General features: G+C 41.9%; 1 protein-coding gene across 1 annotated transcript in view; it reads right to left on the reverse strand.

The window, feature by feature from the left end:
* The window catches only part of mapkap1 (MAPK associated protein 1), a 438,131-nt gene that overhangs the window by 204,314 nt on the left and 206,322 nt on the right, over nucleotides 1-27,495 (reverse strand). The window contains exon 7 of the mRNA XM_051932333.1: nucleotides 5,418-5,527. Coding sequence (XP_051788293.1) covers nucleotides 5,418-5,527 — 110 coding nt within the window. The remainder of the gene's footprint in view (nucleotides 1-5,417; nucleotides 5,528-27,495) is intronic.

Consider the following 27,495-nt stretch of genomic DNA (forward strand, 5'->3'; position numbering starts at 1 on the left):
TGGGTGTGACGAGGATGAACAGGATTAGAAATGAGGACATTAGAGGGTCCGCTCAAGTTGGACAGTTGGGAGACAAAGTCAGAGAGGAGAGATTGCATTGGTTTGGACATGTGCAGAGAAGAGATGAGGGGTATAATGAGAGAAGGGTGCTAAGGATAGAGCTGCCAGGGAAGAGGAAAAAAGGAAGGCCTAAGAGAAGATGTATGGATGTAGTGAGAGAGGACATGCAGGTGATGGGTGTAACAGAGCAAGATGATGAGGACAGGAAGATATGGAAGAAGATGATCCGCTGTGGCAACCCCTAAGGGGAGTAGCCGAAAGAAGAAGAAGACACTTTATTAAACCCTGAGATGAAAGAGTCTTTTTTTGCAAGACCTTTGGAGGTCTTTTTTTTGTATGGTCTCTCCCTTTTGTAAATCCACTATTGATTGTGATTTCTGAGAAGGTGCTTTATAAAATAACGAGTGATTGACATGAGGGTATAATTTGAAATGAACTCGACATACAAAATACGACATGCAAGTCTCCATTTTGATCAGCAGCTTCTACAGTTGTGGCCAAAAGTTTTGAGAATGACCCAAGTGTTGGTTTTCACAAAGTTTGCTGCTTCAGTGTTTTTAGATCTTTTTGTCAGATGTTTCTATGGTACACTGAAGTAGAATTACAAGTGTTTCAGATGTTTCAAAGGCTTTTATTGACAATGACATGAAGTTTTATGGAAATGAATAAAGAAAGGTACCAAAACAACCTCAGGGAGCAACTTCTCCCAACAGTTTGGTGACCGACAATGCCTTTTCCAGCATAAAAGAGCACCGGGCCATAAGGCAAAAGTGAGAACTAAGTGGCTCGGGGAACAATACATCAAAATTTTGGGTCCATTGTCAGGAAACTCCCCAGACCTTTAATCCCATTGACATCTTGTGGTCAAGAGGCAGGTGGACAAACAAAAACCCACCAATTCTGATTCTGCAAGAATGGGCTGCCGTTAGTCAGGATTGGGACCAGAAGTTGATTGACAGCCTGCCAGTGTGAATTGCAGAGGTCTTGAAAAAGAAAGAAGGGCCAGCACAGCAAAAATTGACTCTGCACAGAAAGTTCATGTCATGGTCAATAAAAGCAATGTGGTGAAATGAACTCAGCACTGAGGAAGTGAATGAGATGTCATTTGTAACTCATCAAAACACAAGTGATAAGAGAACTCAATCTCCATATTAATGTACAGTGAAATAGACTGGGAGATGTAGAATGCACCAAAAATCAGAGTCAAAAGGGAAGACAGAAGTCAATACTGGATACCAAAAGCAGAGGGCAAACCAAAGATCTGAGTTGATCTGATCAGAGTCTAGGGCCTACTTGAACTAAAGACTAACAAAACAAAGAAGATGTAGCAGTGCCAAACAAAGTTCAGAGGAGAGTGACTAAGCCGATTCTGGGAATAAGGTATGGAGCTACGAGGAGGGACTGGAGGAGTTGAACTTTCATCAGTTTAAGCAAACTGAGATTAAGAGGGGAACATGATTGAATGGAATCAGTACAGTGGATCCCAGTTGTCCCTTTAAAATAAACTCTTCATGAAGAAAAGGGGGACACGACTGGAAACGTGTTTAGGGCAGATGTCACACAAGTGTCAAAGTTTTTCTTGGAAAGAAATCTGGACAAATGAAATAAATTACCTAGCAGTGTTAGTGGAGAGTAGGACTTTTGGGCCGTGCAGATTTCAGCTTGATGATATTTTGGAGAATCTTGATAAAGGGTGGGCAGCATCAGTCCTGGAGGGCCGCAGTGGCTGCAGGTTTCCTTTCCAACCCAATTACTTAATTAGAAACCAATCCTTGCCAATCTCAGAGCTTTTATGGCTTATTAGTCTGCAATGTTAGGTTCTTATATCGATCGATCGATCGATCGATAGATAGATAGATAGATAGATAGATAGATAGATAGATAGATAGATAGATAGATAGATAGATAGATAGATAGATAGATAGATAGATAGATACTTTATTAATCCCAATGGGAAATTCACATTCTTCAGCAGCAGCATACTGATACAATAAATAATATTAAATTAAAGAATGATAATAATACAGGTGAAAAAAAACAGACAATAACTATGTATAATGTTAAATATTAACGTTTACCCCCCCTGGTGGAATTAAAGAGTCGCATAGTTTGGGGGAGGAACGATCTCCTCAATCTGTCTGTGGAGCAGGACAGTGACAGCAGTCTGTCGCTGAAGCTGCTCTTCTGTCTGGAGATGACATTATTTAGTGGATGCAGTGGATTTTTTTCCATTCCATGGATATCATCAAATGATTTGAAACCTAAAACGGATCATTTTCAGCCTGTCACATTTTTCTCTTATATGCTTTATTAAACCAAATAGTGTACGATGAATCCATACAGGTGTAAATGGAAATAAGTTAGATTGAAAACTGCTGGCTCTTATTTTCATCTTATTGCTAATAAGGAACCAATAAAATTAGTGAATGCAGCTATTTTAAGACTGAAATAAGCAATTAAGGGTGGGCAACCTGAACAAGCGAGACCACTAAAATGAAGCATCAAAATGTCACTTGAGTAGTAAGTGCTTCATCATCTATCATTGACTTCTCATTAAGAAACCGGGTTGGAACAAAAACCTACTGCCACTGCAGCCCTCCAGGACTAACGCTGCCTACCGCTGATCTAGATGAATAGGATGGACAAGCTTGATCACTAAACAGGGGTTATTTGTCAGGTGGGATGACCTTTTATCGCACTGCTTTGAAGACATAATACATTCCAGGGAATTTCAGAAACGATTGCCTAAGAATCACCCAATGCTTTTGCTATAAAATGGTGGCACCCATAACAAAACAAAGAGGGCACAACATAAATATTTACAACTTCTTTAGTTCATCATGAAAGTAAAAACAGATGTTAAACTCCCCAAAATGCACTGCTTAAAAAAAGAAAAGAAAAGAATTCAGGGAAATTGACAAATATTTAAAACCACTGATCAGAACAGCAACTTTTCAAAAATGTTTCTAGGTGTCCTTTTGAAGAGAGGGAAACAATCGATACAGGATATTGTTGTAATATTTTTCAATATGATTTATGTCATTGACACACACAGAGGACCAATATGTATCTGCTTTTGTACCATTCATGGGAATGGAGGAGCATTGTATTTTATTAATTTTATTGATAAAAAATATATTGCTTCTGGCACCACTAAGCTCAGCGCTACTGGTAAGACTTAGAATCGAGTGCTTGGTTTTATTTTGGTATTCATGGTGTGTCACAGGAAAGAAAGAGCTTGATATGAAACGTGCAGTTTGCTTAGACATCTGAAGGTGGAGCTCAAGTGGTCTGTCACTCTACTCATGAGGGTCTTCTCTCCTGTTCAATGCAAAAGTGTTACAGCAAATTTGTGCAGGAGGCACCTTGCTCTGAATCGCTTATCACACTCGGGTGTGATTATCACACACGCTGCAATTTTGCCGGAGCTGCAACAATCTAAAATAAAAAGTAAAAGGATACAAGTGGGGGCCACCATGGCATTGTTTTGATTCTACAATGTTTTATCAACACAAAACCTTATGCGATGTGCAGGGCCGTCCTTTGTGCATGGGCACGCTGGGCAGTTGTTCGGGGGCCCCACCAGCATAGGGGCTCCATGCTAATCTATGTATGTTGTGACTTGCTGAGTGGTTGTGTAGGTAGGGGTCCCAGTGCACTGCTTTGCTCAGGGGCCTATAATGCTGTTGAGACAGCCCTGGCGATGTATACTCAAACGATTTGTTCTCAACTATTAGTTGTCGGCCCTACTGTGAGCAGAATGATCATCTCACAAGGAATCCTCCAGAGCTACAGTTAAACAGTGCATTGATGTGAGTTATATACTACAGAAACATACATTTGGGAGAGTGCTGAATTACTTTAAATCAATCACCATAATTCATTAAGATGAATTAGATATGTAGAAATTATATCCTGGGGTATGACTTCACCTTTATTTAAAGTAGAAGGAAAAATAAATTATAACATGTCAAAAAACTGAATTACTATGCTTTGCATCTGCATAAGTAACAATGCTCTAATCCTAATACTACCATTATATTTTAAAACACTAAAAGATGGCAGTAGTTATCAGTATAATGATAAGATTGTGATAAATCAATTGATTTTTTTTAGAAAATTTTATACTCTTGAAGTCAAAATTACTTGGTTATGTTTCTTAGTCGTTATAAATTAAAACAATTTTTATCAGACCAGAGATAACAATTTGCAAGTTCCTTCTGATCTTATCCTGGGTTAGGGTAAGCCAAGAAGCAAAGTGGTTGAACACTAATATGTGTTAGAACATTAAAACAACTGTGACGAGAACAGGCTATGTAGCCCAATCCATCCTAGTCACACTGATTCTCCATAATGACATCAATTTCCTAAAGTGCTGCTCTCTACCACACTACATGGTGATTTCTCCAATGTGTCCACTGCTCTTTGACGGAAGAAAAAGTTTCATACACTTGTAGTAAATCTACCCTTAACAATGTTGGGATTCTAAAGATCTGATGTAGGAGAGGGGAAAGGTGGGGTTTTCAAAGTCATTCAAATTCAAAAGGAGATTTTAAGCCAGTTTGAGAATGGGAGCGTCTGTCGAGAGAGATTCAGACACACAAGGGTATTGAGGAAAGGTGTGGATAGTACATGTAGGTCAAAAGATAGCCATTACTTATCTTCGACAGTGAGTGTGGCTAGTAAATAAACAAAGAGAAGTCAGTAAAGGTGTAGGAGGAAGTCGAATTTAAAGATGGAAAGTATCAAACCTCAAAAACAATCTGAGAGGCAGGGTTTATGGGAACACGTTTGAGAGAAGGAGCCCGGTGAAGAGACATTAAGGTGTGGGAGGCACGCTGACAGTCATCTTCAAGGACGGGAAGTATAAAACCGGATAGGAGGCGAGAAAGAAAGGCACCACATAAATTATGATAGAGTCTTAGAAGCTCAAGAGAGAGAAAGTGCTGTTGAAGAGACGTCCACATACACACGATTACCAAGGAAAGGTGCTAAAAGGTACATGAAGCGCAAGAGAGAACAATTTAAAAATATTTGCTATTACTTGTCTTTCACCGGTACCGTAGCTAGTTATATTAATAAAGTAACAATTAAAAAAATTAATAAATCATCAATTTCAATCCAGCTTTTGTCAATTACTTCCGATAAACAAATAAAGGAAAAAAAAACTAAATGACAACTAAAGAAAAACTTCCATTTTCCATAAAAACTAGACTTTTTTTAAATCATCCATTACTACAAACTATGTGAGGAAAGTGAAAGATTAAAACAGAATCACTTTTGGGTGGAGTATTCCTTTAAAAATTTACAATTGACACGAATACATTGCAATTTCAATAAAGAACAAAATGTGTCACCTGAGCCTCTCTGGGAGCCCTTCCTTTTTTTCAGCGTCTTCTGTAGGATTTCCTTCATGGTGACCTTCATGCTGTCCACGGGAATCAGAGAGAAGCCCTGGGCTGCATTTCTGCATTCAAACAAAGAAATGAGAAAAATAAAGCATTGAGATGAGAGGGGTACTTAAAGAGTACAGTAAGCCTCACTCACTTCCCACCCACCAAAACAAAAGAGTGCACCTTCAGCTCTGTCTTCGTAAGAAAGGTACCGCCATTCAGAGATAAATCAGACAGGGGAAGAATACATGCCAAAAACTCCTCTCATTTGCTCATCTGCCAAACCTACTCATTCCAGTGTAGCACCCTGGGGCCGAAGCCTTTCTACTAAGCCTACTAAATTGCAAGTTTGAAAGCTTCAGTCAGAGTTTTCTCTCTGAAACAGGTCCCCGAGTCTAAATAAAATAAAAGTGGAGTTTACATTTTAAATTATAACTGCAAACAAATCCAACAAGCAACTAGGCGAAAATCAGCTCTGGCTTGTTTTGACTACAATGGACTTTCCTTAATTCACAACCAAAAACAGACCTGAGACTCTGCTAAAAATAACAAATGGACTATAAATTAGGACAGGCGGAGGGGGCAGTCAGACTGGTGTTAGTCTGCTTAAGCAGATAAGTCATTTTAAACAACATAGAAAATAGCTGTGGACCACCAATCAGGATTTCTAATAATTTAATTAATTTTACCAAATGTATTACACTTTATAGATTCAAAGTAGAAATGATGTATTTAATTCTCAGAGCTACCCTGCCACACCTTACAAAAGCAGGCATTTAATCAAGAGAGGCCTGAGACAACCCTTAATGGTGCGTTCATACTGACGTAGGCAGATAGACTTGACATGAAAGGTACTACCTGATAGACAGACAGATGGAGAGACTGACAGAGAGATAGATGGATGAAAGGCGCTGTGTGACAGATAGATAGATAGATAGATAGATAGATAGATAGATAGATAGATAGATAGATAGATAGATAGATAGATAGATAGATAGATAGATAGATAGATAGATAGATAGATAGATAGATAGATAGATAGATAGATAGATAGATAGATAGATAGATAGATAGATAGATAGATAGATAGATAGATATGAAAGGCACTGTATAATAGATTTTTTTAAATACTTCATTGTGTTCAATAATATAAAACACCAACAGACAGATGCAAAAGGCAATATATATATCAGGACCTACTGAACGACCAACTTTATGTGTTCCCTGGAGAAGTTTGGCAGATGAAGCTTTAATCAAAATTCAATTACATTATTACCTTACAATGCAACGAAAAGAACTCTGATTCAGCCAGTGTGGCATAATAAATCAACAAGTGGGCTCTGAGTCACAAGGTTTCCAGTTCACTCCTCACCACTGCTAAACACACTGGAGTTTTTCTCAGGGTTTCTTTCACCAAGGTTTCAGGTAACGGGAGTACAGAAAAAGGACTGAGGACTATACCAAGTCAGTTGATTTGCGTTTCTATTAATTAAAATGAAGTTCTGTATTTTAATGCTGATCATGGTGCTGGAAGAGGTGAGTAAGATTTTCATTGTACTCTGTACATGTGGCAATGCAAACGCCATGAGTGACCCTGACTGAGTCATTTCACCTGCCTGGGCTCCAACATAGCTGTAGGTGAACAGTTTTACTATGAATCTGGAAAACCAAAACTTCATCTGGCACAGGGTGCCTTGAGTCTGTGCAGGGAACAATGAAATCTGAAGACATTCTCGAGGAAAACGTCCTGCCCAGAGTCAGAAAGCTCTGCGTCATTCGCAGGGCGTGGACCCTCCAATAGGATAAGGAGTCAAAAATACAAAACTGAGAGCACCCAAGAATGGCTAAGAACAAAATGTCAGGACTATTCTGATATGGCTTTCTGATGTGAACCCCATCGAACATCTATGGAAAGAACTGAAACATGCTGGCTGGAGAAGACCCCCTTCAAACCTGACCCAGCTGGGGCAGTTTGCTCAGGATGAGCGGGCCCAAAAAACCTGTGGACATGTTTGGTTCAGAAATGTCATGGAGACCACCAGGAATCACTAGTTTTCAGTGACTGAAAACTCAAAACGTTTGAGCACCCAAATATTAGGTGAAAGGTCCCATCATTTTTGTCCATGCCTTTTTCATTGTTATTATTTGAAATATTCTGTCGAATCAAAACTACAGCAAAGTTGGATTTTTGTCGAAAACGGAATAAATGGGTGCCAATTACTTTGGTCAGTGTCAAGTTATTTCAGAGACAGTTGTGGGTTCTTCTCTTTTTCTGGAGGGGTACCAACACATTTGTCTGTATGTCTATTCTTACGTCTACTTTTTATACATACCATTCTTGGCTGTAAAGGCAGATATGTCAACTAAATTTCGTTGTACAGAAGCAGAATGACAATAAAGTGCTGTCTATCTCTTAAACGGCCTCAGCTCCACCTGCAGACAGGACTATTATGGATGTGTACGGGTAAAGTGCTCTTGAAATAAAAGGAAATCCTACTAACAAATGCAAGTGGGTACAAAAATGGACAAATCCGTCAAGTCGAAACACGGCACAGGCACGGGTCACATTATTAAAGCTGAAGTAAAGCGAGACATTGAGCCGTATGTTTTCCGATTTGATACTGCCCTGGACGTCGGATGGTTTTTATGTTGTGTGTGCTGGCTCAGTCCATTATGAAGAGAGCTAAAGGTACGCAGCAGCAAAATTGCTCTCTCTTTTTGATAGAAGATGAAGACTCACTCAGGTCTCGATTACACTCTGTTAACACAGCAGGCCACTTAGGAGAGCTCTGGGTCGCTGAAATGTGAAGCGCTGCTGTAGTTTGCATATATAAAGACTTGAAAGGCAGCTTGACAGCTCTCGGGTCCCCACTTAAAATTAAGTTCTATATTTATTTATTTTATGGGAGATGCACACAAAGACAGGACAAGTGATGTGTATTTGGATCATCTAAGCAGCGGAAGCATTTCATTTATTCATTTTTCAAGAAATTCTTTCAAATATCTTAACAGGCAAAAATTGCCCAAGCAAATACCAAATACTAGATTGGATTCCCTCCTGTCTGGGGTGGGCAGATGCCTAGCAGAGCCCATTACAGTTTTTCCAGCTCAGGCTATTATTCAGCTCTCAAACAAGCTGAAGGGCATCAGCCAAGACAGATACAGACGACAACCAAAAATACGATGATACATTCCCATGCAGCACTTTGACAATCCGTCTTGGTAAGTTGACAGCTCATTATCCAATTAAAGCAGTAGGGTTGAGTCATCCTTTATAATCTAGCTCAAGTTTTTAAAACACAATCATGTACACTAGCCTCATTCTTAGTATTTAACACCCAGGGCAGCGGGGACGCTTGAAAAAGTAGGCAACCTGCTTTTGTTTCCTGCTGAAAAGGTGCTTTTAGTGAAAAAATGAGTAGCGGTTACTGCTTGTAATCCGACTAAAACTTACAAAGCCCGCTACTTTTCTCTCTTTCACACAGCAGGCTGCTTGCTTTTCAATGACAGGCACTCACACTTTCCTGAGTAGACTCCTTCAGAGTGTAGTGCGGTGCCATATCCGCCAATTTCTCTGAATTTCACAGAGAGCTTTTGGCGCCTACTACTCTGTGTGTGCTGAGAACAACAAATCCACACATTTAGAAGACAAAAATGTACTTCACCGATGTCTTTATCCAAAACTCAAGGTAGGAACCTATTAGAACGTTAAGCACAGTTGGCATGAGAACAGGCCATTCAGCATAACAAGCTCATGCATCCAATTCATTTTGTAAGGGACGGCCGGCATCCTTATCTGGCAGGGACACCCACGAAGTGGAAGGATGGAGGAAAAGGCAGCTTCTTTAGGGCACTACCTCCCCGAGAAAGCTAGATGGCCGCCCTCCTGGGTTGCAGGGGTGCCCTGGATTTCCACAGGGCATCATGGGACATGGAGTTCTTCGGGTTCAGCCCTGTTGGACTCTGTGGGTGCCACGGAATCTTTGCAGCCCTACTTTGTTGGGTTCCCACCTCATCCTGAAGTGCTCCTGGGTCAATTCTTTGGAATACTGGAAGTACGTCCGGGTGCTCCATAAAAGAAGCTGCTTGCTTCAGCTCCGGGAGCCAAAGTTGAGAGGAGGCGGACAAAGCTTGTGAGGAAGAGCAGAGGAGGCTGAGAGAGAAAGAGAAAGAAAAAAAAGACAAAGATTTGCTTTCTGCTTGGTCGAGGTTGCTGGATATCATGAGCGGCCTGTCCACTGGTACTGTGAGTGCTGTGCTGAGTGGAGACAGGACCTCTGTGTTTTTCCCAGTCGATTCTGGGGTTTGTCAGGGGTCTGTTCTGCTTCTACTCTGTTCAATGCTTGTATGGACTGGGTGTTGGGCAAGATCGTGGGATCCAGTGGCTGTGGGGCATCCATTGGTGAAGAAAGGTTCACGGATCTTGACTTTGTGGATGATGCTGTGATCTTCGCGGAGTCAATGGAGTCTCTGATCGGGGCTCTCGAGTGTCTGGGCTTGCGCGTGTCCTGATAAAATACAAGATCCAGGCCTTCAATGACCTCTTGGGCACAGCCATCAGCAGTGTGTCTGTCTATGGCGAGAGTGTTGAGCTCATCGAGAGGTTTACTTACCTCAGCAGTGACATTCATGTGTCTGGTGACTCTTCCTATGAAGTCAGTAGATGGATTGGGAGAGCATGGGGGGGGTCATGAGGTCGCTGGAAAGTGGTGTGTGGTGCTCGCAATATCTATGCAAAAGGACGATGGTCCAAGTCTTTAGAGTCCTGGTGCTTCCTGTCGCTATATGGTTGCGAGACATGGACGCTATCTAGTGACCTGAGATGAACACTGGACTCCTTTGGTTCTGTGTCTCTCCGGAAAATTCTTGGGTACCGCTGGTTTGACTTTGTGTCGAATGAGCAGATGCTCATGGAGTCTCGAATGAGGCACATTACTTGCATTGTGAGGAAGCGTCAGTTATGGCACTGCAGCCATGTGGCGCGATTCCCCAAGGGTGATCCAGCTCGTAAGATCCTCATTGTTGGGGACCCAAGTGGCTGAGCCAGGCCAAGGGGTCGCTCACGTAACACCTGGGTGTGGCAGATAGAGGGTCATTCCCAGAGGGTGGGACTGGACTGCATGTCTGTCTGGGGGGGTTGCTAACTGGGATCCCGAGCTGTTTCGTCATGTAGTGAGTGCGGCGACGCGCTGTACCAGTGCATGCTCACCAACTTGACTTGGGTGTACTTGTGGTGGTGAGGCTCGAGTTTCTCACCAAATAAAGCTCTTTGTGCTTATCTGAACTTGTGTCCAAGCCTGTGTGTCCGGTGTTGGGGAGCTGGAGTGCCCCTTAGTGGCCACAACTTAAATTTTGTGATGTCACAGATTACAATCTTATAAATAGGGTGGCACTTGCGTCTCCTGCTTTTCCTCAGTGGGTACACTTACAGAATCTCTAAAGAACTTAGTGTTATAACAGCATGGGCTGTCCACAACTAAAGACCAAGTAAGGAGACAATCGAGGAAGCTACATACAGGAAAAGCTGCAAGAACTGATGGAGTTGGTCCACAAGTTCTTAAGGCCTATGCTGACCAACTCTGTGGTGTCCTCTGTCACCTGCTCAATCTGTCCCTAAGGCTGCAGAAAGTGAAGTGGCTGTGACAGACATCCTGTACTGCTCCTGTTGCAAAGAAGGCAGGTATCTTTTCACAAATTACTATAGACCAGCAGCACTTACGGCTCACATCTTTGTAAGACTATCCTGGACTATACGAGTCCTATTGTGGTAGACCACCTGGGCCAACTGCAGTTTGCCTATCGGACAAAGACTGGAGTGGAAGATGTAAATATATATCTGCTCCACAAGGCTGGACAAAGCTGGCCACACCATGAAGATGATGTTTTTTGATTTCTCCAGTGCCCTCATTATCATTCAACCATCCCTGTTAAGCGGTGAACTCAGATATGGAGGAGGACAAGCCTGTGGTGCCCAGATAATGGACTATCTGTCGGACAGGTCACAGTGTGTGAGACTCAAGGTCTGTGTGAGCAACACTGGAGCGCCACAAGGAACAGGCCTGTCTGCTTCTCTCTTCACTCTGCACACCTCAAAGCTACAAACATAACAGCAGGTCAGGTCACCTGTACAAATTATACACTTATTGAGACTGATAAGGGGGATGAGAAAGAGGAGAGGAGTCAGGGTAAGAACTTTGAGAATTGTATGCAAGTCCAAGGAACCAAGGAACTGCTTATTGACTTTTGCCGTACCAAAGGGCCTCCAAGTCTGATCACTATTTAACGAGTGGATGTAGAGCTGGTTCACTCGTCCAAGTACTTGGGGGTCCACATCAATGATCGGTTGGACTGGTCCTGTAACACAGCGGAACTATACAAGAAATGGCAGAGCAGGATCTTTTTCCTTATCAACTGTGTTTCTTTAATGTTGGTAGTGGCATCCTTCACATCTTCTACAACTCCGTGATGGCCAGTGTGGTGTGCTGGGCTGGTAAGATTACTTCAAGAGACCACTGAATCAACAAAATCATTAAAAGTGCAAGCCCAGGTGTGGGACGCACTGTGACTGCTGGTGGTAATAGAGGGGAAGAAAATGAAGACAAAACTGAGTGCCATTATGAACAATGCTGCACATCCTCTCTGTGACACACCAACAATGAGGACTTCCAGCCAATGAATCATTCAGCAGAAGTGTGTCCGGGGGGGTCCATCATACCAACAGTAATATGTCTGTATAACATTCTGTCTATCTATATCGTATATACTGTCTGTGATGGCCAGTGTGGTGAGGTGAGAGGGTAACATCACTTCAAGAGCGGCCCACCGAATAAACAAGCTAATTAAAAGGGCAGGCTCAGTTGCGGGAGGCACTCCTGGCCCCTTGGAAGTCTTGGCAAAGGAGAGAATTCAAACAAAACTGGGTGCCATTGTGAACAATGCTGCACATCCTATTTCGGACACAAAAACACTGAGGACTTCCAGCCAATGAATCATTCAGCAGAAACATGTCAGGAAACGCAACTGGGGCTCCTTTATACCAACAGCAATATGTCTGCATTGCACATAACTGCGACTGGGATGGCCAAGCCAGGAGTTTTTGTCTACCTTTTTAGTCATTGTGGTATGTGTTCACACCATAGTATGTGTGTGTATCTAAACGACATACACTCAACAAAAAATGAAATAAACTCACTGGAAATCAACATACTAACAAACCCCAATCCGGAGTACACAACCTATCCAAAAGACAGCTCTCCACCACAGAACACAATATTCTCTCCAGATGATATAAATTCAACTACAAAGACGCATCTGACATGAACTTCCTAGGTTCCTTGGAACACATCTTATTAACTGAAAAAATACCGACAAGAAATGCACAAGAAATAAGGTGCAACGTCGCCAGCCAGCTACACACAGGACAACCGACCACAAATATTTCGACAAGTGAACAGAAAGCTCTATGATCACTACAGAATGACAACAGCATCATTATCACACCAGCCGAAAAAGGAGGCACAATTGTCATCTTAGACAAAGAACAATACACCACAGCTATGGAAGAAATGCTTTCTGACACTAACACTTATCAACAGCTGAGTAATGACCCAACGAAAACTACACTTAACAGAATAAACAATACTCTGACCAAACTCTGAAATAACAACCACCTGGATGCACAGAATTATAACAAAATGAAATCCAATGATGCTAACTGCCCTGAATTTTACGGACTCCCAAAAATACATAAAACACCACTGAAATTCAGACCAGTGGTCAGCCTAATAGGCGGACCTTCTTACAACTTGTCAAAAAGACTCAAACATTTAACTTAGGACTCAGAATATTCTGTGAACAGCGCTGAGTTGGCATTATAGCACTTGAAAGATGTATCCATCGCCGAGGACGAGGTCATGGTCTCGTTTGACGTCGTGTCGCTATACACCATGATTCCGATTCATCTGGCCACAGAAACACTATTAATGAGACTGGAAAGCGACCCCACCATACAGACAAGAACCAAACTGTCCATTAAAGACATAATGCACCTAATATCACTTTGCCAAAAAACTCACTTTCATTTCAACGGCAAATACTACACTCAGAAAGAAGGCATGCCAATGGGATCGCCGTTATCAGGACTTCTAGCGGAACTGGTAATGCAGTGATTTGAAAACGTGGCTCTATCCCAGTTCACACCCAAAATTTGGATACGCTATGTAGACGACACATTCATCATACTAGAAAATGAGCAGCTGAATGAATTCTACAAACACATCAACACAATATTCCCTGCAACAGACAGACAGACAGACAGACAGACAGACAGATAGATAGATAGATAGATAGATAATAGATACTTTATTAATCCCAAGGGGAAATTCCCATACTCCAGCAGCTGCATACTCATAAACAAAATATTAAATTAAAGAGTGATAACAATGCCGATAACACTGCAGGTATACAGACAGACAATAACTTTGTATAATGTTAACGTTTACCCCCCCGGGTGGAATCGAAGAGTCGCATAGTGTGATGGAGGAACGATCTCCTCAGTCTGTAAATAGAGCAGGATGGTGACAGCAGTCTGTCACTGAAGCTGCTCCTCTGTCTGGAGATGATCCTGTTCAGTGGATGCAGTGGATTCTCCATGATTGACAGGAGTCTGCCCAGCGCCCGTCGCTCTGCCACGGAAGTCAAACTGTCCAGCTCCGTGCCTACATTAGAGCCTGCCTTCCTCACCAGTTTATCCAGGCGTGAGGCTAACCTCTTCTTTATGCTGCCTCCCCAGCACACCACCGCGTAGAAGAGGGCACTCGCCACAACCGTCTGATAGAACATCTGCAGCATCTTATTACAGATGTTGAAGGACGACAGCCTTCTAAGGAAGTATAGTCGGCTCTGTCCTTTCTTACACAGAGCATCAGTATTGGCAGTCCAGTCTAATTTATCATCCAGCTGCACTCCCAGGTATTTATAGGTCTGCACCTTCTGCACACAGTCACCTCTGATGATCACGGGGTCCATGAGGGGCCTGGGCCTCCTAAAATCCACCACCAGCTCCTTGGTTTTGCTGGTGTTCAGTTGTAGGTGGATTGAGTCGCACCATTTAACAAAGTCCTTGATTAGGTTCCTATACTCCTCTTCCTGCCCATTCCTGATGCAGCCCACGATAGCAGTGTCGTCAGCGAACTTTTGCACGTGGCAGAACTCCAATTCACAATGGAAAAAGAAATTAACCGACACATCCGCTTCCTGGACATCTACATCGAAAGAAATAATGATGCCACCCTGACCACAAGTGTTTATCGTAAAGAATGCTACACAGACAAGATATTACACTTCACCAGCAACCACCCGGTATCTCATAAATGGAGCTGTGTTAAAACTCTATTCAGAAGAGTCCACACACATTGCAATACGAAGGAAACAAAAATCAATGAGAGACGCTATCTCTTCCATCTTTTCACTTCAAACGGATACTCAAAAACATTCATTAATCGGAGCTTACACAGAAGACACCAAAAAACTCAGCAAACAATTGACTTGAATCAGAACCCCCACCCCACCTGGCACTCACTCCCTTATCACCACAAGGTGTCTGAAGGTACAGCGCGCCTCCTGGCCAAGTCAGGAACTAGGATAGCACCCAAACCCACGAACAATTTGCGCACGGTCCTCTTTAATGCTAAAAACAAGAAATCGACAGCAGAAACACGAAACGCAGTTTATAACATTCCATGCAGTTCTTGCTCAGTGGTATACATAGGACAAACTTCAAAAAGAATCGCAACACGTATACAGGAACATCGTAACGCCGTCAGAAGAAAGGACTCACTATCATTGATCTATACGCATACTAAATCAACAGGACATACATTTAACTGGGACAATGTACAAGTAAAATTCAAGGCCAGTACTAAAAGTGCCAGAGAGCTGGCAGAATCTTGGCTATCAAATGAGAACGCCATCAACAGACACTTGGGACATAAATCCAGCATATGCAAACTTAAGAAGAACATGTTCATAATAAACAAGACTTTACAACCAAATCCCCCCCCCCCCCCCCCCCCACACTAACTTAGCCACCTTTCCCCAACCACGTAATTTTTTGCTATATATTGCCTTTGATTCTTGTAAGTCTAAGCATTATCCTCTGATGAAGACCCCATGGCAGGGGTTGAAAGCTGAGGAATAAAAACTACTTTATGATACGTGATTCATTTTTCTCCCTTTGTGGATCTCCAACTGCAAATATGCAAACCATATCACAGACCTTCTCTTCCATATTATATATACATATATATATACTAGTCATTTAGCCCGTTAAAATAACGGTCGCTAGAACAGTAGTGCATAAACATTAGTAGGAACAGTCTATATTAAATGGCAAGGGACCTTGACCTCATTCTTTTTGTTGGTCGTATTTTTCTTTCTTTCAGCCTTTCTTTTGTTGATGTTTACTTGCTGCGCTGACCGTTCTTCGTGGGCTGCCGCCGTGTATTGTGTGTCTTTAATTTTCTACGACAGTAATACTGTCTTGTACGACTCTATTCAATAAGGGCGTGCACAAAAAGGCGACCTCAATTGAGCGCGGCGAATAAAGGCGTTCGTAGATAATTTAGTTCAAACGGCTCTGGAATATGTGAAGAGCAACAAAGGTGCAGATCTTATTTACGCGCCCCCTTTATTCGCTGTGCCCAATTGAGGTCGCCCTTTTGAGGCTCGCCTTTTTGTGCGCGCCCTTATTACCATACCATACCATTTTTATTTGTTAAGCGCTTAAAAACACAGCATTACAACTGACCGAAGCGCTGTACAGTTAAAACAAGCAAGACTAAAAGCAAAATATTAAAAACAAACATTAAGAGAGAATTAAAACAGAGACACTAAAAAACAGGTCAGGGGACCCAATAAAACATAGAAATAGCAAAAAGCAAGTGGGAATAAGACAGGTTAAGAATTAAAAGCCAATGTGAAGAAGTGCGTTTTTAGGTGTGATTTGAATGTGGTGACTGAAGCGGCTTGCCTAACCACTAAAGGTAAGGAGTTCCAGAGCTTGGGTGCACAGACGGAAAAAGCCCTTTCACCACGAGCTTTAAAATGTGCCTTGGGAACGGTTAGGAGCAGCTGATCTGCGGATCTAAGAACACGAGGGGGATTGTGACGATGGAGCAAGACACTCAAGTAGGCAGGGGCTAGACCATTTAGTGCCTTATAGGTTAGGAGGAGTATCTTAAAATCAATTCTGAAGCTAACCGGCAGCCAGTGTAGGGTTTTTAAAATCGGTGTAATGTGTTGGCTTCTGCTGCTTCCAGTTAAAAGTCTTGCAGCCGCATTTTGAACCAATTGGAGTCTCGAAAGAGTGGCTTTACTAATACCATATAGGCAGGAATTAGAATAGTCGAGCCGGGACGTAATGAATGTTATTATTGAATACGTAATTATTGAAGGATGCCGTCTTGTACGTCTGCTGGCTTGTACGTCCGTAATATAAATTTAATTTTATCTGGCGGTAATACAGGCGTGCGCGTCGGTAATATGCCTTTAATCTCCTCTGACAGTAATACTGGCTTGTCCATCCATCCATCCATTGTCTCCCGCTTATCCGAGGTCGGGTCGCGGGGGCAGCAGCTTGAGCAGAGATGCCCAGACTTCCCTCTCCCCGGCCACTTCTTCTAGCTCTTCCGGGAGAATCCCAAGGCGTTCCCAGGCCAGTCAAGAGACATAGTCCCTCCAACGTGTCCTGGGTCTTCCCTGGGGCCTCCTCCCGGTTGGACGAGCCCGGAACACCTCACCAGGGAGGCGTCCAGGAGGCATCCTGATCAGATGCCCAAGCCACCTCATCTGACTCCTCTCGATGCGGAGGAGCAGCGGCTCTACTCTGAGCCCCTCCCGGATGACTGAGCTTCTCACCCTATCTTTAAGGGAAAGCCCAGACACCTTGCGGAGGAAACTCATTTCAGCCGCTTGTATTCGCGATCTCGTTCTTTCGGTCACTACCCATAGTTCATGACCATAGGTGAGGGTAGGAACATAGATCGACTAGTAAATTGAGAGCTTCGCCTTGCGGCTCAGCTCCTTTTTCACCACGACAGACCGATGCAGAGCCCGCATTACTGCGGATGCCGCACCGATCCGCCTGTCGATCTCACGCTCCATTCTTCCCTCACTCGTGAACAAGATCCCGAGATACTTGAACTCCTCCACTTGAGGCAGGATCTCGCTACCAACCCTGAGAGGACACTCCACCCTTTTCCGGCTGAGGACCATGGTCTCGGATTTGGAGGTGCTGATTCTCATCCCAGCCGCTTCACACTCGGCTGCGAACCGATCCAGAGAGAGCTGAAGATCACGGCCTGATGAAGCAAACAGGACAACATCATCTGCAAAAAGCAGTGACCCAATCCTGAGCCCACCAAACCGGACCCCCTCAACGCCCTGGCTGCGCCTAGAAATTCTGTCCATAAAAGTTATGAACAGAATCGGTGACAAAGGGCAGCCCTGGCGGAGTCCAACTCTCACTGGAAACGGGTTCGACTTACTGCCGGCAATGCGGACCAAGCTCTGGCACCGATCGTACAGGGACCGAACAGCCCTTATCAGGGGGGCCGTACCCCATACTCTCGGAGTACCCCCCACAGGATTCCCCGAGGGACACGGTCGAATGCCTTTTCCAAGTCCACAAAACACATGTAGACTGGTTGGGCAAACTCCCATGCACCCTCCAGGACCCTGCTAAGGGTATAGAGCTGGTCCACTGTTCCGCGACCAGGACGAAAACCACACTGTTCCTCCTGAATCCGAGGCTCGACTATCCGACGGACCCTCCTCTCCAGGACCCCTGAATAGACTTTTCCAGGGAGGCTGAGGAGTGTGATCCCTCTGTAGTTGGAACACACCCTCCGATCCCCGACTGGCTTGTATGTGCCTGTAATATGCATCACTGTATTGTGTACCTTTAATTTCCTCTCACAGTAATACTGGTTTGTATTTCCGTAAAACGCCTGTAACTTTCTCTGTCAGTAATATCGCGCATCGCACCGTGCCCCGCGCATGCGCACTTCACCAGAAGACACCCATACATGGACACCTGGACGCACACAGGGATTTTATATAATAGCTCTTGCCCGTGGTGGTGGAGAGGTTGGAATGGAAGAAATGGATTCTGTGGACAGGTGTGCTTTATACACATCCCAAGTTGAGATCAGGATTATCTGTGATTGATTGATTGGCTGTGTATCAATTAATCAATCTGTGGGAGCCAGAATTCTGGTTGGGTTGTAGGGGATCAAATCCTTATTTCACTCAATGACATGCAAATCAATTTATAACTTTTATGTAATGTCTTTTTTCTGGGTTTTTGGTTGATTTTCTGTGTCTCTCCATTAAAATGAAACTATCCTAACAATTAGAGACTGTTCATTTCTTTGTACGTGAGCAAACTTACAAATTCAGCAGGGGATCAAATACTTCTTTCTCCTTATTTTTCTATTTATGTATGTATTTATTTAAAGAACTTCTGCAAAAAGCCAACTTTCAACCTGGGACTAATAAAAGAGACCAAAACTGTACACACTACTCCAGGCGAGGCCTCACTAGTGCATTAAAATGCTTAAGCATAACCTCCCTTGACTTGAACTCCACACACTGTGATGTATACCCTAACATGGTTGCCGTGAAGATACTGTAGTATATAAAATAAACATGGAATGATGTACTAAAATAAAAGAGAAAATACCAGTTGGCACATTGCTGGAGCTTGAGCTGAAGCAGATACCAGATACTAAACGGGCCAGTGGCTGGAAGGAACCAACAAGACACAGCAGGACAACAACAACAACTTATTTCTTGTACAGCCCAAATTCACACAAGCAATGCCTCAATGCGATTTCTGACAGCAACCCCACTGCCACAAGCCCAGGACCCCCACGATCTCAGCAGACCAGGAGAATGTGTGCCTGGAGAAGGCCAGCTCCTCTTTCCAGGAAATAAAATTAACTTCTGCCCAAACTAAAAGCCTAATGCAAGCGGTGCTCTCCTTAATGACACTTTAATGTCTGCAGGGGTGGCAGAGTGATGCCACTGGACTCGTGGTTGAAATAGAGACAGTCCGAGTCACAAAAGGTACACCAGGGCTTGTGTGCTCCAAGTGCTTGAGCACTGCAGATTCGCCTCCCACTGTGTTGTATTTTATGCTCACTTTTTCATCGCTGTGTCCTCTACTTACATGGCAAGCAAATAAAAGCAACGTGTCAAACTCTACAGTATGGCACTTCAAAGAGAGAAAGAGAAGCGAGGCACCACAGTGTGAACAAAGGAGCAAACTGGCACAGCGATAGACAGGTCTTTAGGTGTTCTCTTCAAAGCCCCACTGTGTCAGCGAGAACGACGAGACACTGACGAATGGTGACATCTCCAACAGAAAAATTACACACCTTTACCAGCTTTTAGTAAAAATGCAATTCTTCTGAACAAATTCCTCCATCTTTCTTTTCTTAACATCTGAACACGTTTGAGGAATATTGTACATTATTGGCTGAAGTTTGAAGTTCAAGTTTCTTGTTGTGCTTACATGTCCCCTGCTGGTTTGTGAGAGCAGCACAATTTCAACAACAATGAACACATGACCATGGGGACAGTATCATAGGGTTAATATTGTCACATGTACAGAGCACGTTTATCAAACTGACATCTCTCTATTATATCAAAAAATCTTGGGATGAGATGAAAGTTTTTCAAAGAGACGAGACATGACGTTCTCAGAGAGACACTTTCACGTCCCGCAAGACAAAGAGTAGATGACAAAGTAGAACGTCATAAAGAATTAAAAAACGTTTGTGCGATACACATGCAGAGCAGGTCAGAGATAATGGAAGTACGAAAATTCGAAAGTCTCCAAAAATGATAGTAAAGATGGCATTAGCCAAACAAGCGGCTTTAAAGTAGATGAAAATAATTTGAGTCTTTTCTGACATTTGTTTTCTGTAAATGCCATCACTTATACTTTTGTAGGTTTTATACATGTACAGTACAGAGTACAGTAGAATTCTGACTTGCATGTGCTAATCAACATGTGACTTTTTTTGTCAGGGTGCTGCTATGTGAAATGAGCAGAACTGTGCACCATGTGATGTGAAATTCGTGTCTGTATAAACATCGGGACCACAGACTTCTTGGTTATCCGAGACTATGGATTCTCTTTATATATACAGTGGGTACAGAAAAGAATCCCCCCCCCCCCCTTTTCAAAATATTCCCATTTTTTTTGCTTTACAGCCTTAAATGAAAACACATACACAATGCATTTCTTCCCAGCTTTACTCACTCAATGCAACCGATAACATCCAAGTGAAAGATATCACAGCTACAGTAAAACAAGACCTACTGAGATTAATAAAGGATCACCCCCAATCATGTCAATATTTTGTCGAACCACCTTTTGCTTTAATGCCAGCCTTGAGACTGTTGGAATACTTCTCTATCAGCTTTGCACACCTAGATTGAGTAATATTTGCCCTCTACTCTTCTTTACAGAACTGTTCAAGTTCAGTCAAATTGGATGGTTAGCGTTGGTGGGCTGCTATCTTCAGATCTTTCCACAGATTTTCACTGTGATTTGGTCTGGGTTGTGACTGGCCACATGAGGACATTCACTTTTTTCTCCTCCAGCCACTGTGTGCTCAATTTTGCTGTGTGTTTCAGGTCATTGTCACGTTGAAAGGTGAACTTTCTGCCCATCTTCAACTTTCTGGGAGAGGCTAGCAGGTTTTCCCCATCCATTTTTCAGACTACGAATGCTATGAATGTAATTACTCCGATCTCCAGGCTGTCAAATTAATGAACCACACGCTGGGGCGCAGTGTAAAGAAGACTTCGCCTCTGACGTTGACGTCCGATCCCCGCGAGGGGATGCAGTGGAGTGTGTACGCCTGATGAGCCCAAATAAGGCCGAAACACGTGTTGCGTACTCTGCATTATTTGACAGTAAAACACTATATTCTAAATATATATATATATATATATATATATATATATATATATATATATATATATAATAAACTTTTGTTCCTTTTTTTGTGTTAACTTTATGGTTAAATACAACTATGCTTCCTTTCTTGACTACAATTCTAATTTAGCACCTTAGCTTCGTTAATTTGCGTTTTCAACTTCCTACTTTTATATCTTTGGCCTGTTATTTTTGACATTTCATCTTCTATTCTCAAATATAAACCCAAGCTGCCTTCTAGTCAATCTACGCAGTAGAACTACATCCAAAATCCAGTTACAGAGGGTGCCAACCAAAGCCCAACAGGTAAGGTGAATATGTGTTAAAGCTGACTGGTGGTAAGAATGATGCACCATGGCAGAGTTCTCCTAGGAGAATGGAGCAGACGGTATGAACCAACCCCGGAAAAAGCATTGCTTCAGTCCATCACAGGAAACACAAACACATACGCCTTCACAATCATTTATATCTTTGAGATGTGAGAGAAAACCAAAAAAAAAAAAAAAACCACTGAAGAGAGAAGTTCAAATGTCACACTTGAAGTGACAAAAGTGGGATTTGAACACAGGAAACCACGACTATAACTTTGTAGCCACTCACGTGAAATGTTTCACAGGGAGTCAAATACAGCATTGGGTTGGTGGCAGGACTGGCACTCCAAAATAAAACAAACAAAAAAAAACCCTCAGACTCCTCCAGTGTGGTGCTGAGGTGTCACTGGTTGAATGGCTGCACTCGGGTCCCAATCCGGGTGGTTTGTTGTGTGATAGTCAGCGCATGCTCCTAACTTTTCTCTCTCAACTATAGCACAGCATTTTTCATCATCTATGATTCCATCCAGTAGAAGCCTGGGGCTTTGCATGGCGGTAGTTGTCACCAATCCCATCTTTATTTTATTGCAAGTTGCGAGGAGCATACCCAGCTGCTGTACCTTTTTCTCCAACATGTACTTTGCGTGTTGTGGAGAGCTATGGACATTTAAACATTACAGTAAGTACTTTACTTTCTGCATGCTTTATTGTGTTGTAAATGTACTTTTAAATTGATAAATTTGTCATTGTTGATCTTCAAAATACATGCAATCACACATTATGACAGATGTAGAAATAATATTTTCAGAAAAGGCTTGTAAAATTATTAAAAATCAACAACTGAAATCTCTCACACCTACAAGTATTCAGACCCATTGCTGTTGCACTCCAACCTTGTGGTTAGGTGCCTCGTGTTTTCTTTATTTCTCCCTGAGATGTTTCTAGAACTTGACTGAAGTCCACCTGTAGCAAACTGAACTGATTGGACATCATTTAGGAAGGCACATGTGTACCTTTGTATATAACGACCGACTATTCATATTACATTTCAGGACAAAAACAAAGCTGTGAAGTCCAAAGAACTCTCTGTAGACCACTGTGACTAAATGATGGTGAGTATAACAAAAAATTCAAATGACAACTAGATACCAAGACGACATGATTCACCTGTGTTTGTGTGTCTGCTTATATCCCTTCAGTGATACCTTTTACAGTTAGTAAAAATTTACACTGGCTGTTACAGACTCAAAGGCTTCTTCTTTTTGGGTGCATACACTGTCAGCATGGCACTGCCAGATCTAAACACTAGTGTGGAGAATTGTTTGTGTACTAAAATGACTTTAGCTGCAGGTGGAAGTTCCCGTCCCATTTTACTTATGGTGCCAAGCAGAGTTGTGCTGTGGTACAGCAGTCTATTAGGCAGCGAAAGCGCTGTGAACAAGCTGTCTGTTGTTATGGTTCTGCCTTTCTCCAGAAACGACTCCACAAGCTTTATGACAACAGTCTTGGAAAGTCTTTCTCCCATGGGATGGCTGGGATCTTTTCCTAAATAAGGAGTGGCATTGCACATGCACTTTATTTCCAAAAGTGCCGCAATTCAAAACTTTATTCCAAATTTGTCAGGCTTGATTGACAGGACAATGGACCTTGGTTGGAAACAGTTGCTCGTCAACAGTAATATGTTGCCCTGGGTTGTAACTCAAAAAACAGTTCTCAGCAAAATGTTGCCAGATATCCGGAATCGCTGCACATCTGTCAAATCGCAAATGCCGCATGATAGTCTGATAGCAGTCACGGGATATCATATCTTTGATTGTTGGTATAACAAATAGTTCTGAGCAGGCATCAACCACAGCACCAACTGTGGTCATCGCTGCTCTTATGAAAAGAATGGAGATCAACTCAGAGAGGGACAGGCAAGTTCGTTGTGCCACATGAATGTCACCGACAGAATAAAACTGAATAAAAATAAAAAAAGTGCTAACGTTTAAAAGTTTGCCACCGGGTGTTACAGACTGAAAACAAATGTTATGTTTTTATTATATTATAGTAATAATAACAGCAGCTCACTACTCAAAATGAGGAGCCCCCGGACTCGAAACATCAATCTTTTGGTTATAAGGCACCATCCAAGAAGTCATATGAACTTTCTGTCGATTGACATTTGAGTCTGGGTTTTTAACTCATTGACAGCAACATGTAAATTGAATGATTTTTTTTTCCTTTGGTTATATTCTTGAATAAAAGCACACGTGTTTATTTGATATTTGGACTTCACACATTATACACTTCACATCGGTATTTTGTCAATATTACAGTAAGATGAATAATTTTCTGTTTTATTTATGGGTTCAACATTTCTTGTCTCACATTTCCTGTTATCCTACATTTACTCAGATCACTGTAGACACGGAAAACACATGAAACGTATGTATTCCAAATTATAATATATTATTTACCCTATACAACTCCAGGCACCTCAAACCACAATAAAGAGACTTGAGTTGGAAGAACTTCAGCTGCATTGGGTGGGATAGCAGGCTGCTTGCGGCTTGTGCCGATCGACAAATTTGCAAAACAAAAGACACTGATTGAGAGGTGTGAAGGAATTTAAGGTGGCCCGGGATTACAACTTTTTTTGTAGGCTTCAGGGACTCTAATGTTAAGACAAGACCAACAGACTCACAGTCAAAAGACCTACAAAAAGTATTTATCAGTAGGAAAAAGTACCACACACAAGCAGCATGATGGGATTCCTGACGGTTAAAAAAAAAAAAAAAAAAATCTTTACATAGTAAAGACACTGAACATTAAATGTTTTCAAAGTGTCCTATAAGTTTCAAGGTTCCTTATACAGTGTACTGGCTGAAATACCCAGCGTTGCCCAGGAGGAAAATAAAGCTTATTTTTAAATTGTTTGAGAAAAATATAATTAAAAAAAACAACTTTAAAAAAAAAAATTAATTAACAAGCAATGAAGACTTACTAAATGTGCTTGTATTGTTTACTGAAGTACCTTGTTATATACAATGTTTATAGTTTTTCCATCTTTAGCCAATATATAAAGGTTCTTAAGATTTCCCACTCATGAACGTTCTCCATGTGAGAAACAGGCTGTTTCCAAATTGATTCCAGCAATTTTCAATGATTGTTCTTGAGATTTATTTATCGATATGGCAAAAGCCAAACAAACTGGAAATATTTGGTCTATACTTTATCTTTGGTTTTGATAACATAATTAAATTAGTTTTTTCATCATGAATGTATTAAAAGAAACTTCCTATTACTTTTTTACGAAAAAATTATAAAACCACCACGTTCGCTATGAAACAAATGACATTTCGTTCATTAATGAATAAACAAAAATCGAGAACAGAGCCACTGAATCCACAAAATAAATATAGGATGTTTATGGTAGATAAAAAATAACACTGCTTACTAATAGATAGCCTACTTTCATCAAAATATAATCACGGAATACATTCAAGGTAGTGTAAAAATGATGGGAAAAACAAAGCCTTTAAGGTTTTTTTGACAGATTAATTTTTGTTTTGTGGCGCAGTAATAGGTTTATACATGCAGAATTTTTGACGACAAAAAATGTCAATTAAATTATTATTATTATTATTAGGTTGATTTAGTTCTATTACCATTACAATACTGTTACAATAAGAATAATCTATCCATCCATCCATCCATTATTCAACCCGCTATATCCTAACTACAGGGTCACGGGGGTCTGCTGGAGCCAATCCTAGCCAACACAGGGCTCAAGGGAGGAAACAAACCCCGGGCAGGGCGCCAGCCCACTGCAGAATAAGAATAATGCAAGATGAAAATATAGTTAACAAAAACAAACATTAAGTGACAAACAAATAATACTACAGATTTTTCATGATAAAACTTTTACGAACACACCAGAAACATTCCGAGCGTCAGCAGTCTGCTTTCTATGCAAGATTTATGGTGCCTTTAAAAAGTCTTCACTTCCTTGGGAGTGAACAACATTTGACAAGACCAGCCACAAAAATCGGATTGAGAACTGGACTCTGACTATCACTCTTGAACATCTTGGGCTTGTTGTCTTGCTGTTTTTTTTTTTTGAGACTCAATTAGGTTTTCCTCATATTTTTCTGCATTCATTTCAGGACCTCCTGCAAAGAAGCATCCCCACAACCTGATGTTACCACTGCCATGCATCATGGTGTAGGTGGTGTGTTTTTGATAACGGCCACTGTAACAGGATATTTAGTCTGATGGCCAAAAAGATCAATTTTGGTCTCATCAGACTGTAAAACCTCCTTCCAGCTGACTGCAGAGTCTTCCATGTGCCTTCTGCCAATAAGTCCTGTGTGTTTTTTCTCTTTGCCGCTCTTCCATAAACCTATGACTGGTGAAGCACCTGGGTATAGCTGTCATGTGTCTCTCCAAAGTGAGCCACTGCAGCTTATAACTCCCTTAATGGTTCTCACAGGTCTTTGGTGGCCTCCCTCACTCATCTTCTTCAGTTCTTGTGGACAGCCCACTCTAGCAGATTAACAGCTGTTTCATACTCTTTCCACTCTTTGACTTAACTGGATTGTTAGTAACTTGGAGATTTTCTTGTCTCCATCTCTTGACTTGTGCTTTTCACAGAGTTGCTCAGAATATTAATTTTGTCTTCATGGTGTAAGTTAGGTTACCATACTGACTCAGTTGGACCTTCCGCATACAGGTGCATTTTGACTACAATCAGTTGATTTCCACTGACCTAAATTTGGGACTAATGAAACCAATTGGCTGCACCAGTGAAGATAATAGGTGTCATATTAAAGGGGGTGAATACTTATGAGATCAGTTATTTCTCATGTTATAGAAATAATTAGTTTAGACTACCTTGCAGAGGTCTGTTTTCAATTTGACACTGAAGAGTCTTTTCCTGTTGATCGGTGTCACAATGGCCAAATTAAGTGCACTGTGATTCAATGTTGTATAACAAGAAAATGTGAAAACTTCCAAGGGGGTGAAGACCTTTTTAGGCACTCATATATATGTTAGCGTGTGTGTGTGTGTGTCTACAAGAGGGTCCTAAAAACTTTCCAAATCTGTCAATAGCACGGGAGTAGGGTGCAATTAGAACATTACAACAATCTAGACAAGAACAGGCCATTCGGCCCAACAAACCTCACCACTCCTGTCCACTCCATTCTTCTAAAAGTGAAAGGCACTACATAATACATATAGATATAGTGTAGTTGGCAGGATCACAACATTAGATAGACAGACAGACAGACAGACAGACAGACAGACAGACAGACAGACAGACATTAATTAATCCCAAGGGGAAATCCACATTAAGTAAGTGGAACGAATGAAAGAACGTGACTTTTGTATGACTGAAGCAAACATTCTCGGAATTTAAAGTGGAGAAGGGGGGGGGGGGGGGGGGGGGGGAGTATATTTTACTGATTTTTTTTTTACCGAACTGTTTCCCTTTACGATGAGTACATAACGTAAATGAATTGTAGTTTCGATGGATACGTGTCTTAAGGCGCTAAAGCGAATGGATAACAGGGGATTCCGTGACGAAAATTTGTGCCGAACTTGGTGTTGGGAAAAGCACGGTAAACGACTGGCGAAGAGAATATTTTATCTACATGAAAATAGGTATGCGTCGGATTAAACCGGCCATGGGTCAGTCCCGAGGTGGCTGGTTTAAGAGGGATTGAACTGTATTAAAAAA

The sequence above is a fragment of the Erpetoichthys calabaricus genome, chromosome 9 (assembly GCF_900747795.2).
Source record: "Erpetoichthys calabaricus chromosome 9, fErpCal1.3, whole genome shotgun sequence".
NCBI classification, from domain to species: domain Eukaryota; kingdom Metazoa; phylum Chordata; class Cladistia; order Polypteriformes; family Polypteridae; genus Erpetoichthys; species Erpetoichthys calabaricus.